General features: G+C 36.5%; 1 protein-coding gene across 16 annotated transcripts in view; it reads left to right on the top strand.

The window, feature by feature from the left end:
- The window catches only part of LOC138707723 (antifreeze protein Maxi-like), a 175,791-nt gene that overhangs the window by 91,620 nt on the left and 68,552 nt on the right, over nucleotides 1-15,619 (top strand). For 11 of the 16 annotated variants that reach the window (XR_011334341.1, XR_011334339.1, XR_011334335.1 and 8 more), the window contains 2 exons: nucleotides 5,110-5,309; nucleotides 12,853-13,041. Coding sequence is in view for 1 of the 16 variants with exons in the window: in XM_069837588.1 (XP_069693689.1) it covers nucleotides 5,110-5,309; nucleotides 12,853-12,876 (224 nt within the window). In the remaining 15 variants the exon portion in view is untranslated. The remainder of the gene's footprint in view (nucleotides 1-5,109; nucleotides 5,310-12,852; nucleotides 13,042-15,619) is intronic. The other 5 variants (XR_011334340.1, XR_011334343.1, XR_011334344.1 and 2 more) reach the window with 1 other exon arrangement.

Genomic DNA, 15,619 nt, shown 5'->3' on the forward strand with positions numbered 1-15,619 from the left:
ACTGCAGAGCTTGTGTATGACACAACCTAAGTGTGCCAGATGAATACTTTTTTGGCTGTGATCGTGCACTAGAACCCTAAATCTTTGCTGAAAAATTTCTTGGAGGCATGCATAAAGTTCGGACAAATTCAACCTCTCATCTTAAGGGTTTATTGTGTTTTTCCTCATAAGAATTTGTACACTTATTCCCATGTTTTCATTGATGATGACTAGATTCACATATCCTTTCAACAGTCTTACACTGGACTCTTCGAGGTTATCAGTTGGGCTAACAATAGATTGCTCACTGTCTGCAATAATGGAAGATAAATGAATCCTTCCATAGAACAACTCAAGCTGGCTCACTTACCAAATTCTGATGTTCTACATGAACCAACACTCACACTGGGTAACAGTACTTGCAGGCTGACACTGTTAAAACCTACGCAGGTCCCAAAACAAAACAGACAGTTCACTCAGAAACCACATATAGAACCATTCAATACTAAACTTAAATATAAATACAAAAAATATCGAAATATTCTAACAAATGTTATAAAATACAGGAAAAACAGCTATTATTCTGAAAAACTAGAAAACAATCGAAGTGATCCAAAAAAAATTTTGGGAGACAGAGGCAACTAACTTAGAACCGAAAGTGAAAGATGATATTACGGAATTATATAATAAAGATGGTGTATTAATTACGGACAAATTTGAAATAGCTCAGAAGTTTAATAGTTATTTTTCAAATATTGGCATTGAAATTTCTTCTAATATAAGAACTAGGAGGAGTGGTAATTTTTGTAATAATATGAAACAACTACAGTCTTCTATGCTTTTGTTCCCTGTAACAGAAAATGATATAAGTAAACACGTTTCCTCATTAAAAAATAATACAAGCCCTGGCAAGATGCTATATCCTCTAAAATATTTAAACCGTTCAATATTTTCTTGGCTAAACAGCTTGTTCATGTATTTAATTTGTGCTTCCTATATGCTAAATTTCCACATAAAATAAAAAGTGCTACAATTGTCCCCATTTTCAAATCAAGAGATAAAAAATGCATGAATAATTACCAACCATTATTTTTACTCTGATGTATATCTAAACTCTTAGAAAAATGCATAACAAGTCGTCTATTAAATTATTTGGACAAATACAACGTACTTTCTTCAAATCAATTCGGTTTTCGAAATAAACTTGGCACAGATGATGCTATTTCATGTGTTTCAAATAAAATCATATGTAAGTTAGATCGAGGGAATAAATGCTTGGGTATATTTTTGAATGTTCGAAAAGCATTTGATACCGTTAACCACAATATTTTATTAGAGAAATTAAACTTGTTAGGCATTAATGGTCATGTTCTAAGTTTATTTAAGTCATATTTGAATACCAGAAATCATGTAACTAAAATTGATAATGAATTTAGTTTTACTCAGGGTACTGTTCTTGGTCCAATTTTATTCTTGATTTATATAAATGATTTGTCATTAACTGATCTACGCAAACATAATGGGGTTTTTTGCGGATAATACCGTAATTCTTTTTGGTGAAAAATCTTGGAAAGGGACTTACATTAATGTGAATAATGGACTACAGATAATTAAAGTGGTTTGTTTCAAACGCTCTTTCCTTAAACAGATCCAAAACAACTGTTGTCCCGTTTTCACTAAGGTCCAGTGGTCTTAAATCGCTTCAGTCTTCTTTTAAGCTCAAAATTCATCATTCTGAATGTTCTTCTCAAAATTGTGAATGTCCCATATTAATCGAATCCTCAGAAGTTAAGTATTTAGACCAGCATTTACGATGAAATAAACATATTACATACTTATGCAAAAGATTACGTGAAACAATTTATATCTTTGTTATACTTCGGTCATATTTACCAGTTAATATTTTACGTCTAATTTATTTAGCTTTATTTCAATCCATTCTCCAGTATGGAAGTGAGACTCGGAATCCAAGAGGGGCCAAGTCCATTACATCAAACTTTTGGGAAATTGAAAAAATGTTTGCTGTTGCTACAGAATGCCTCTGACTAACTATATTTTTTTTCTCATAAGTACATCTCCATTACATCTTTTCATAACCATGGCAGCAAGCTTCTACTAATTATTTTGCATGAGGAATAAATTTTCAAAGTGATTAAATATTGGGCCCCTCTTGGATTCCGGAGCCTTTACATACAAGTTTGCAGCCATATTGAGTGGTTTTGAAGGTCAGTGTATGGGTATTTACAAACAGTAATGTAAATGACAAGTAATCACTTTGATTTACAATACAGTACTTTTATTTGTTACACAATACACATTAACGTGTTAATCGCACTCAGCATTGGATAAGTTTTCTACTGACTGCAGTGATTCTATATAAGAGACTACGTCCTGTTTTAGATGGTTTTTGATTGTGTTTAAGTCTTGAATTTTGGCAGCCTTCACTGGACAGGGTTCTGTGTACATTGGGAAAATCCGGCTTAGAATTTGGCTTAATTAATCTGAAATAATCAAACACAATATTTTACTTTGTTCGTGAAACTGCAATCTCATTTTCATGAGTTTTACTGTAGGTAAAAACTTTATACTCGGATATTTTGAATTTTTCTCCATTTTTTGTTGCTGTCTTTTTGAAATACTGAAGGAAGTGTTTCTTATAATTCCGAAATTCTTGACATGACTGTAACATCAAACTTTTTACGAACAAGGTCTACCCATTCCATATAATGCTGAATTTCCTCCTTTTTTCTTTTCATTCTCTCAATCACATCAAAATGTCTATCACAGGGCAAGAAACTGTGTCCTGTGATGGGAAAGTAATGTACAATCCTTTCAAAGCGATTCATTTTGATCAGTGTAGAAAAAAATGCAACCATGCAATGATTCTTATTTTGTCCTGGAGCTCCATCACTAAATATGTAAAGTTTTTTAACCACTGCATCTACCTTTGCATTAATATATTTATTCAGGCAGCTTACTACCTTGCCCCCCTTTTAGCCTCTGTTTCAGGCCACATAAACATAGTTGATTTACCTAACTTTCCACTGTAAACAGAAAAGTTATGTAGCCACAACTGCCTCAAATAAAACATCTACCCAATAGGGTGATGTGGGTATGGAATGTTTTGCATGACATCAAAACATAACATTTCAGTATCAGGTTTTTCCTACCTTCTGCTTCACATTTCTTTAACTTATCATAAATCATACTTCTCTTCTTTTTATGCACTTTTAGTTATGTTTTTAGTGAATCTCTCAAAGCCTTATTTTTTTCTGAGTAAATCTTTGCTGCATGTTCATGACAAACACTACAAACATCAGACATTGGTCTCCCAAAAGCATAGTTAAAGTTAGATCTGAAATAGTTAGTATAAAACCTGTATGTTACTTCACACTTTATGTTTTCAATGTTAACATGACCTGTTCTTGTTTCTGAAAACTTTTCTGCAATGTTGACCAGTTTTGCGAGCTGGAACCGGCGTGCCTTTAGTATTAATATACTCCTCTCCTGCAGCTCTGTATTTCTTTCTTTTATTTTGAGTCCAAGCATTTTCATGTTTTTTTATTCTAATTTGGCTTATGCTATCAGCAGATGATTCGTTATCTGAAGCTGAAGCCATTTTCAAAAAACTGATGTAGAACGCTCCTGCTGTCATCTAGTGACAAAATGCCGCAACTGCCTAATGGAGTACAAGAGAGGCCCAAGTGCCTGGAGTTGGGTCTCTCTTTGGTTCTGATAGATATTTCACATCACTTTAGCATGGTTAAATGTTGGAGTTGGGCCTCTATTTTTGGTATACAGATGCCCAGTAACGAAATCAATGCAATCGTGTATCTAACTCGATTTCGATATAAAATGGAGTTGGGCCCCTCTTGGATTCCGGGTCTCAATTGTAGGGTGGGGAAATGCTTGTAATTCTAATCTCACTCCACTAATACTTATTCAGAAAAGAATAATTAAAATATGTCTTAATAAACCAATTGATTACTCATCCGAGCTTTTGTTCACTGATTTTAATGTTTTGAAAATTAAACAAATTTATTATATTGCCTTATTAAACTTTATACCGTACATAAAAATCGCAAATTCAAATTGTATCATCATAAATATGGAACTAAAAGATCCGACTTTATACGACTAGAGGAACCAAAGTGTTTCACAAGCACAGCTCTTACTGGTACCTACTTTGATCCAAGGTTATATAATAAAATAATTTTAAAATACCCAAATTTAGAAAATTTTAGTATCAGAAATTTCAAAAATAGCGTTAGGAATTTAATTTTTAAGGAAAATATATTGGTTTAAGATGTATGAGTTAAAATATTATAATTGACATTACATTTTTTAAAGTTAATTTATTCCTATAATTTTTTTTTCTTTCCTTGACCCACTTTGTGTCAAATAATTATCTTTATTTGTGTTAAGTATGTGTTTAGATAATTCCCTGAGCACGAGATTTTACTCCTTCAGGGAAGAATTAAGATTGTGCTTCTGTACATGTTATTTTACTAACAATAAACAACAATACTAACAATAAACGGAGACAAAAAAGATACATGCTCAATTAATGTTCCATTAGCCTAGCTTTGTCATTCCATGGCTAGCATTTGTGCTGTAGGCAGGGTTCGAATTAACAGGGGGATAGGGGGATTCCCCCCCTTTGTGGAAGTTATCCCCCTCTCATAAATTCATATTAACATCCCTGCCAGGGATAACTTCCATTCCCCCCTCACAAAATAGCTTATAGTTGTTTTAATACGAGAATATGTACTTTATAAAGTACTACAAGTGTTATCATCACTGGCAAGCTGACAATAATGTTAGGAATTACACATCTTATCTTAAGCCCGTTCATGGACATAATTATTGTTATGATCAAGATGCAAGACAAGCAACTCAGTGCGACCAAGCGTTGAGCCGTATCGAATGAGGATAATAATAATTTTATGTATGGTATTCTCTGTCTAGGATTCTATCCTGCCCTCATCAGAAATCTTAATTCACACCCTGGCTGTAGGGATATATCAGCACTGGCTTTATATAAATTATTCAAGGCTTTTGTTTACTTGGCAACAATGCCTTTGTTGATTTTTAAACGAAATGAAGTATTGTATTTGAAAATTCTTTCAGGATTTATTATCACAACAGCAGTAGTAGCAACAGCAGCAAGAGAAGTATCAGCAGCAGCAATAGTAACAACAGTAGAAGAAACATCAGCAGCTGCAATAATAACAGCAGCAGTAGGAGCAGCAACAGCAGCAGCAGCAGCAGTAGTAACAGTAGCAGCAACAGCAGTAGCAGAAGCAGTGGTAGCAGCAACAGCAGCAGCAGTATGTTATTATTACTTAGTAGAAGAGTAACTATTTTAGAGTGATCAAACTATATAACATAATCATAAACAGTAAGATTAAAAAAAATGGAAAACAAGCATTCAGGAATGTGAATGTGAAGATATTAACAATAAATAAATAAATCATTCTATATTTTGCTTATTATTAGGAAAGCTACCACAATTATTGTACAAAAACTATTTGATATTATTTTGTTAAGTAAGGAATAAAAATTATACCCTAAATTAGTTACGTTATCAGAGAGAGAAAGAAACTTAACCACAATATGTGGCTCCACAAATACATCCAAAAATTAGTACATACATCTCCATAAGAGGTATACATTCATAGTGAGAATTTTACATTCGTTTAATTCCTAATTGTAGTTTAATAGCAATTATGGTGATTATCAAAAAAAAAAAAAAAAGTAAACAATAAGTTGGAGTAGGCTTACTATTAAAAATAATTATGATTTTAGTACGAAATGAATGCTTATTGTGGTTGCTTCTAAACCAGAGCTGCCTAAACCTTGGCTCATGAGCAACATCCAACCGGGGACAGCTATTCAGGTGAAGTGCCACTTCATCTATTTATGTGTAACATTATGTATAATTTTATCTCGTACTAATAATTAATTTTAATTATTACCAGTACCGTATTTCTAAGAATAATATTAACTGTTACCACTGCCGAGTGGAGCGGTAAGTGAAACTATTTTGGTTCCCATTCTCATCCAATACTTGTTTTCCATGGTAACATGACAGCGCACACTGAAAAAAAAACACTGAGTTTGTGAAGTGCATTTCTCAGTCTTTCAGTTAAGGGAGTGGTCAGATTTGTTGGCGGTGAAGGGTCATGTGGTATATATATGTAGTGAAGATGACATTCAAAATGGCACACCATGTAGACACAAAATTTTCATGCATCTTAATTGAACGTTCATTTTAAACTTGATTCTTTCAATATTCTTCCTAGATTGCATGCGTATGTGCATGGAAAATTGAACTGTGTAGATGCAACTTTATAGTATTAATAACTGAGAAGGGTTGAAGCTGGTCTCCAAGACCAGTGGCTACTGTTAAAGAGCAGTGAAATTTTACAGTACTACTTGACTTGAGGAAAGTATCCTCATTCCTTCTGTCCAAGTAATCACCCCTGCAATGGTAAATTAGCTGGCTCTATGTTATTTTATCAGGAATACACCCCACGTGCATTCGCATAGTTGAAAAGTTGTTTTTCCGGGGAAAAAAAAAAAAAAAAAGAAAAAGAAAGAAACAATACTAAGGTAGCAGCATGTATTCTTTTAGTCATGATCAATTACCAGTTTTGTTGCAGTTATTGTATCTGAAAGTTTAACTTGCGTAGTTGTACAAGTAGTTTTAATAGTGTACACATTAATGCACAAAGAAACCAGCAAATTGTAAGAACAAAAGAAAACACTGACAAGGACATTCACGCAGTGCAGAAGAATGCGTGGCTCTTCATAGGAAGACTACAAGAAGGAACAACAACGGAGAAAATGAAGAAATACCTACAAAAAATGGCGTGCAAGGAAGGATCGAATGTGAAGAAATGGAAACAAGAGGAAGAAATAAGGCATTCAAAGTCGGAATACTTTTTGGTTACTTGGAGATAGTAGAAAAACAGGAATACTGGCCAGAAGGAGTAACAATCAGAAGATTTCGATTTTGGAGAACACGCTGATACGAAGGATCAACGCTTGAATATTAAAGTCTTCAATTGGAATGCAGAAGGGCTTAAAAACGCCTTAAAATATGTGTCAAAGGGTGAATTACAGAAATACGACCGAATGGTTTTTATGGAAACATTCGCAATGGAACCAATCAGCATACGAGGGTTCTATGGACTGCACTCATATGCAAAGAAAATGGAAGGGAGCCAACAGGAGGCATCCTGCTACCTGAGACCAAATATGGGGAACTTCAAAGTAATGTATAAGGACGAAAATTGTTGGCTGTACATACAGATACACTTGCAGCCATAGCAGTATATATCAGACTGCAGGCAATCACAAAGAAGGTAATGGAAACCATATGACAGCTGTAGAAGCCACAAAAGAGGCGGAAAACATTATCATAGTAGGCGATATAAACTGCAGAATAGACAAGAAAAATAATAAAATGGATATTGTACTGGAAGCGCTGAGAGAAGAGGGCTTTACGCTAGCCAACAGGGCTGACATGCCTACATGCGTAGCGCACAATGGAACGAGCGCAATCAACTTGCTGTTTTACAAAAGCAAGACGATAAAAATGGTAGAACAAAAAGCGACCTAGACCTCAGGCATAATGGCGCTAAGGAAGCACATCCCAATATCAACGGAAATGGAAATAGGCCTAACAAAAAGAGAAAACAAAAGGAGAGGAAAGAGATACGAACTAGAAACTCAAGGGCACTGGACATACAAAAGCTGCAGCAACACCAGGAAATAATAGAAGAAGCTAGAGAAAGAATAAATGAAGGGCAAAAGGACACAGCATTAGATACGGTCAGAGATTTAATAAGAAACGTCTGCCAACCAGCAACGAGAAGACACAAGCAACTATGGTTCGACAAGTTATGCTACTAACAAAGGAAAGACACACGAAAGCGTTAAGCAAGGCAAAAACCACAAAAAGGACAGAGGACCTAGACCACTACATCAGGCAAAGAAGACAGTACAAAACTTTAATCAAAACAAAAAGGGAGAAGTTCATAGAGGAAGAAGCCCAAAGAAGGGCGGAAGAAGCAGAGAAGAACCCTTTCCTGTATCTAAAAACGAAGGCAAAAAGCACGATGAAGGAGATACCAATAAAAACTGGAGAAATCACTTCTCACAAATACTGAACCAAGGAAACCAAAACGAATTGTACGACACCGAAGTACCCGAGAATGCAGACCTGACAGAAAATGGGATAGAAATAACAGAGACAGAGGTAATAAGCTGCATCAGAGAAGCGAAAAACAAAGAACAACAGGCCAGACCAGATAACATACTAACACTTTAAGGCGACAACAGAAGTACTAGGACAAACATGGACGGAACTCTACAATGAATGCATAAGTTCAGGAACCATACCAGACCAGTGGAGACTGAAGATTCTTTATAAGGGGAAAGGCAACTACAGAGGAGTGGCACTGGAGAACACAACTTTCAAAATATTCACAAAGATAATAACCAACAAGCTGACTACTCTCACACAGAAATTCATACCAGAATATCAATATGGATACAGGAAGGAAAAATCCACTCTGCAAGCAGCAGCATCGCTAATAAATGAAATAGAAAAGGCCCTTAGCAAACCAAAAGGGAGGTACTACACGGTATTCATAGACTTCAAGAAAGCCTTCGACTGCATAAACAGGGAAAAGTGAATGCAAAAACTGCAAAGCATGATAGGAATTGGACATCCCTTAGCAAGAATAACAAAGGACATTATGAGGCACAACCGGATACAGATATCGAATGAAGCAACAGTATCAGAGGACATGATCAAATAAATGGAGTCATGCAGGGGGATCCACTAAGCCCCCTGCTTTTCAACATCATGACAGAAAATGAACGGTGCAACACTTGTAATGTATGCAGACGATATGGCCCTAGGGTCACAGAACAAAGAGGAGCTGCAAAATGACATGAACGTGCCACGACAATGGGTGGAAGAAAATAATTTTAAAATAAACAGAGAAAAAACAGTACAAATGGTCTTCAGGAGGGGAGGTAGAGTACCGACAACAGACAATATCAAAATAGGAGAAGAACCACTGAAGATAGTCAACAAGTTCAGATACCTCGAACTGACATTACAGACAATCTCAAAATCCTTGAGCAGCCACACCCAGGAAAGAACGTCAGCAGCAATTAGAGCTGTGGTAACATCATGCAGCTAAAACTGGAGACAGCCATGAGACTATTTGAAACAGTAATAAGACCAATCACTACTTATGGGATTGAATTAACATGGGAAAACCTGACTTTAAGCGGCATGGAAAAGATTGAAAAAGTGAAATCAAGATTCCTGAAGAGAGCCATAGGAGCGGGCAAGCATGCACCAAGCAGAAAGGTGTATATGCTCAACAGAGGAACCTTTTTCCTGGATGACATAAGACACAACTTGCTACTTCCAGCAACAAGACCATACAACGAAGTAATAGCGAGGAGAAAGCAGAAGGAGAGTGAGATATAGATTACAACTTCTTCAGACCAGATGCCATGGTGAACAGGGAGTGGACCAACAGCAACCAGAAGCAGAGGCATGCAATCATCGGGCTGGCAATTCACGGATATCACTACAAAATGTGCACAGAGGACAAATATCACCACCCAAATGAACAATGTATGTGCAAAATGGGTAACCGAAAGTGAGAGCTATACCACTTAAACAATTGCAAAAAAATTGTCACAGACTCTGAACGAACTTATAACCCAACATGTAGAAAACATTAAAAAGTAGAACGCTCTTTCGAGTGCCACTTTGACTTATTATTAATGGTAGTAGCTTGTTATTTAATGTATTTAGACTACTAGTGTATGTAGTCCAGTAGCGGCTGGTGGTCAAAATAATGAGTGTGCTACAATCTATATATCGGCCTACTGTATATGCCTACACTTATATGTATTTATCTTAATTTGAGTCTCGCCTAGTGATGAAATATGAAGTCCATATGACGTTCTTTCGTACTGTAGAACTTGTTTATTTTATTGGGTTATTTTACGACGCAGTATCAAGATCTAGGTTATTTAGCGTCTGAATGAAATGAAGGTGATAATGCCGGTGAAATGAGTCCGGGGTCCAGCACCGAAAGTTACCCAGCATTTGCTCGTATTGGGTTGAGGGAAAACCCCGGAAAAAACCTCAACCAGGTAACTTGCCCCGACCGGGATTCGAACCCGGGCCACCTGGTTTCGCGGCCAGACGCGCTGACCGTTACTCCACAGGTTGCAGTACTTGTCATTTGGTGTTAAACCCCCCATCTTGGACATCATACTCTTTTCTATTGACAGTACTACAAGAGCAGTGAGACGATCCTGGGAAATAGTGTTCCTTAAAAACGTTTTTATGCGTTTCAAGCAAGAAAAACATCTTTCTGGCTCAGCAGTGGTCATTGGTGTTGTAACCAAAATATTTAACAACTTTGTTACTTCACAGAATGTAAATTGTTGGAGACTATGTATTGTAACAATTGAACAGCCATCTTTATTTCGGAAGTCGGGTCTTCCGTATAGAAATCCAAGTTGTATCTGTTACTCTCTTTTGTTCAGTATAGTATAGCTGTTACAGCAACTTCAACTGGTAGATGGCAGCAGCAGTCAGACATTTGAATTACCAAATACATTGTAAATAGTTCCGAGTTCCTCCACAAACAAGCATTCTTTCGTTACACTTTACTTTTGCAATCTCCAAGCTGTGTAGTGCTGAAGCTGACTACAGCACTTTCCCGCGTAAAAATAGCCAATCAGAACAGTGATTTCAGCTTCGCACATGCGCATAACTGTCTACATTCTCATGTGAAGTTTTGAGTAGCACAACGAACTCCCTGAGGCACCAAAGAGCGAAGAGCGAAGACTAAACACTTTATAACGCATCATGAACATAACCATGGGAAATTGTCAAATGACAGATCAAATACTATGGTATTACAAATACATTATTTAAGAAAAATTTATCATTGTGCTGTAGCACTGAGGCACATAAGGACGGGCCGCCCCTGATGTAGTCTATTAATCCTACGTCATACTCTATATATTATAGTGACCCGTTGCGCGAAAAGGGATCTAAAGTCGTGAAAGGAAATTTTACAGGAGAACAAAATAACGAATTTGCAGTGTAAAAACTGCATTTCTATGTTTTGGCATCTTGTGCTACCTGTAGGCTTTTTTTACATACTAAACTAGGACGTAGTTTTACACAATGCTTTTTAAATATCTACATCTATCTTATAGTTGCTAAGAAAACAAATGAAAACTTTAATTTGCATTTTTCTCGAAAAATACATAATGTAATATCAATATTCAATAAGTAATATATTAAAAACTATAGCACCTAGAACCATGATATTTTTCTTTAATGCTCAGTATTTCATCCTCTTTTTGAAACCACAAAAAAGAAAAAAAATGAAAAATCCGACTTTAGGTCCCATTTCCTGCAACTAGTCACATATGTAAATACATAGAGCTTCTATACAGATCAGTCCCACTCTGACCACTACCTAAAAAATCTGTTGACGGGCAGAGAGTGTTCGTACGCTGGAATTAAGGACAAGATTGTACACACTTCCCTACTCAGATCGGCCCAACTCCACCCTTTACTGCTTAGCTTTCTCGGAACAGGCACTCCGCATTGCCATCATTAAGCACAGAACATAACTACCTGGAACCTGTCTGCATAGGAACTCTCTGTGTAACATTATAGTGCTTACTATATAAAAACATATGGATACTTATATTGAAAAAAGTTGATAAGCATGTGCAAAATTTGTAATAGATCATGTATCTGGAAAATTATATAATTTGCAATTTACTAAAAATTCCGTTTTGTAGACAAAAAGAAAAGAATAAAAATTATGTTTTAAATTCTGGACAACCTATAGTTCTACTTAATATTTGTTTTTAAAACATGTTGAGAAAATAAAAAGTCATATAAAATAACAATAAAAAATGCTTCTTTTGAAAGGAGCTTTACTTGTTTGAAAATATTGAAAATTTTCACTTTGAATGCTACATCACTAAAGACACTGTCATCAGTAGCCACCATTGCTCTTCATAGAGACTTTTTTTAATTTTATTAGGTTATTTTACGACGCTGTATCAACATCTAGGTTATTTAGCATCTGAATGATATGAAGGTGATAATGCCGGTGAAATGAGTCCGGGGCCCAGCACCGAAAGTTACCCAGCATTTGCTCGTATTGGGTTGAGGGAAAACTCCGGAAAAAACCTCAACCAGGTAACTTGCCCCGACCAGGATTCGAACCCGGGCCACCTGCTTTCGCGGCCAGACGCGCTGACCGTTACTCCACAAGTGTGGACTCTTCATAGAGATATACTGTCCAACCTCAATGAAACTCAAACATTTTATGAGAACATAATCGACATACTTGCAGCTTTGAAAGATAGGATTGACTAAAACCCGGTTCAGACGGTGCTTGTTTTCTTGTGTGTTTCCTTGCTGGGTAGAAAGCTAGGTGCCGTGGTGGGTACGGTGCTGGCTCCTGTGTTGGCTATGGTGATGGTTGTTGTTCTCATGGAGCTCGCTCATTTCGCAGTTCAAATTGGAAAATCATGTGCTGTTTCATCTGTTGCCAACACTTATGGTCAAAAAGAAACTAAACCGTGAGTGGAAAACAACTAAAGTCCTACATTAACAATAGTAAATGTCGTAATAAGGTAATTAAGTCGTAAGTGCAAAACAACTAAAGTCCGATATTTAATTGCTGTTTCTTAGAAACTAAAGAATATAGAAAAAAACAGGTTTAGTTGGAAAACAACGAACATGGCGACATGGTTTCAGTGGTGATACTATATCATCATCTTTGATTCCAGCCTGCAAACCAACACGAAAAATAGGACGAAACCTACCCTCAAAATCCAGCAAGCTAGCCACCAAAGCAGCCACCAGAGCGCATTACTTCCAGCAAGTGAGCATGCAGGGTAGCCATCAGTGCAGCCACCTTGGAATCCATCACGGAAACAAGCACCATCTGAACCGGGCTTTAGTCTACAAGAAATAGGGTGAGTATTGAAATACATTCATTTTCCTGTTTGTGTGTGTTCTAGAACTAGCAAAATTGTATTTAGATTACAAATAGTAGACCTACTCATGGTGTTTGTAAAACTGTGCATGTATTTGGGTATGTGAGCAGCACTTCACCTGTTTTTTATGGCAAGCAACTACTGCAGCCAGCCCACCATGGTTTTTTATATAGCCTGCCTTTGTTGTAAAAACTGAAAATTTTATCTTAAATTACTAGTGATTTTAGAGTTTTATTTCTTGTACATGATTGTTTAATTGTGTCTTGACAGTAAAACCTGATGTAGCTGCACGCGGAATGATTAGTTCTTTTTTTTTTTTTTGTTATATTATACGAAACTATTTGGGAACTTACCCTGAGGAATGTGGGATGAGGTTGCATAGGGTTACATTTTTGTAGATTTCACGAATACCTGTCATCCATTTCCAATCAGGCATGTTACTCAATGACATCTTGAGCATCCCTTACACCAGTACCGGTATTTTACCCTTTACAGTACACAATTTTTTCTTGTTCACTAAATCAGTTAGTCACCATGTGCTTAATCAGAGAAGTGCAAAATGCTTTCAAAATGTTGCAAAGTTTAACATTGAATACAGGAAGTTCAAATGAGTTGTTCTGTATGGTTGTGAAACTAGGACTCTCACTTTGGGAGAGGAACATAGGTTAAGGGTGTTTGAGAATAAGGTTCTTAGGAAAATATTTGGGGCTAAGAGGGATGAAGTTACAGGAGAATGGAGAAAGTTACACACAGCGGAACTGCACGCATTGTATTCTTCACCTGACATAATTAGGAACATTAAATCCAGATGTTTGAGATGGGCAGGGCATGTAGCACGTATGGGCAAATCCAGAAATGCATATAGAGTATTAGTTGGGAGACCGGAGGGAAAAAGACCTTTGGGGAGGCCGAGGCGTAGATGGGAGGATAATATTAAAATGGATTTGAGGGAAATGGGGATGTGATGATAGAGAGTGGATTAATCTTGCACAGGATAGGAACCGATGGCGGGCTTGTGTGGGGGTGGCATTGAACCTCCAGGTTCCCTAAAAGCCATTTGTAAGTAAGTAAGTAATTATTTTATGAAAGAGTGTGGAAATAAAGTAATTTATGTTATTTGCAACTATGTTATAGCTGTTGCGAAGGAATATAACATTAGAAAACACTATCAGACAGTCTCGTAATTTCGATAAATACAGTCAGTATGAACACATTGTGTAGGCAAAATAATTCTGCACAAAAGGCACCACACTGTAGCAATTTTTACTTCAGGATGGAAGTTTGAAGGAAAAAACCTGCAAAAGTGAGTTATGATCCTATGAGGTTTCGAAGCTCATTGCTGAACATTAGAAAGCTTTCGCTGAGGGAGAGTTGATTAAGAAATTTGTTGTTGCTGCTGTTGAAATGTTGTGTCCTGATAAAGTTGACTTGTTCAAATCAATGTCTTTGTCAAGGAACACTGTAATGGCCGTGTGCACCATTCTCGATCATCTAGCCCGTTTATCAGCAATCACGGAAACATGGTCAATTCTTGACAATGATCAAGTTACAGATGCGGTGCACCGACATTTTCCCTCGATCAACTCATTACCGTCAGCTGACGGTACGCTCGCTTGAGAAGAATCATCTGAGCGCTAGGTAACCGCGTATAAAACAGCGAACGAACGCACTCTGTCAATTATCGCTTCGTTTTTGTTTGTCGCCTTGTCGGACTGTTTCAAACATCGTCACAGGTTTCAAAACAAGTTTCATGGAAGAAAAAAAGAAAAGAGCACCGAACTTCTCACAGTTCGAAGTGGGAATTCTTTTAGAACTCGTCGGCAATTCGGCATCTATATTAGAAAATAAAAGTACTGACGGAAGTTCTCTAAGAGAAAAGCAGGCTACCTGGTTGGATTTAACCTCACAATTCAACGCTGTTCCAGGTGAGTTATACGTGTTTACATAATTCCACATAATTTATACAGTGGTTATTTCATACTTTTGATAATAATTGGGAAAATTTTAGTATACGGATACCTCACTGACAATTATCTTGAAATAGGCTACTAAAAAGAGCAGATTTGTATGTATTTGTCGAATTCTCATCATCTTGCTTACGAAGAGACATTGCAGAGCCAATAATTTATTTGGGAAAATTTCAGTATACGGATACCTCACTAAAAAAAAAAAAAAAAAAAAAAAAAAAAAAAAAAAAAAAAAAGGCAATTCATCTGTGTATGTCGAATACGCATCATCATGCATACGAAAAGGAAGTTTTTAGTGCCAATATATTTTGTGTGCATGAGATTGGAATTTTGGAGTAAGAGGGAAAGGAAAGTATCCTTGTTCTGAAATTTATCCATTTATTTTGTGTTCACAAGGTTGGAATTTTGGAGTAAGAGGGAAAGGAAGGTATCCGTGTAATTTCTCTTAATTCAAGCGTCAATAGCCTTATTGTCCAAAACGTCATGTAGGTCCTAATAGTTTGAAACTGCAAATCTATAGCTAATAAGTGATAATCTCGCATTCCACAAAATGGTCATTTAGTTTTACTATATTATTACCAGCATATAAT

Source organism: Periplaneta americana, chromosome 10, assembly GCF_040183065.1.
Source record: "Periplaneta americana isolate PAMFEO1 chromosome 10, P.americana_PAMFEO1_priV1, whole genome shotgun sequence".
NCBI lineage: Eukaryota > Metazoa > Arthropoda > Insecta > Blattodea > Blattidae > Periplaneta > Periplaneta americana.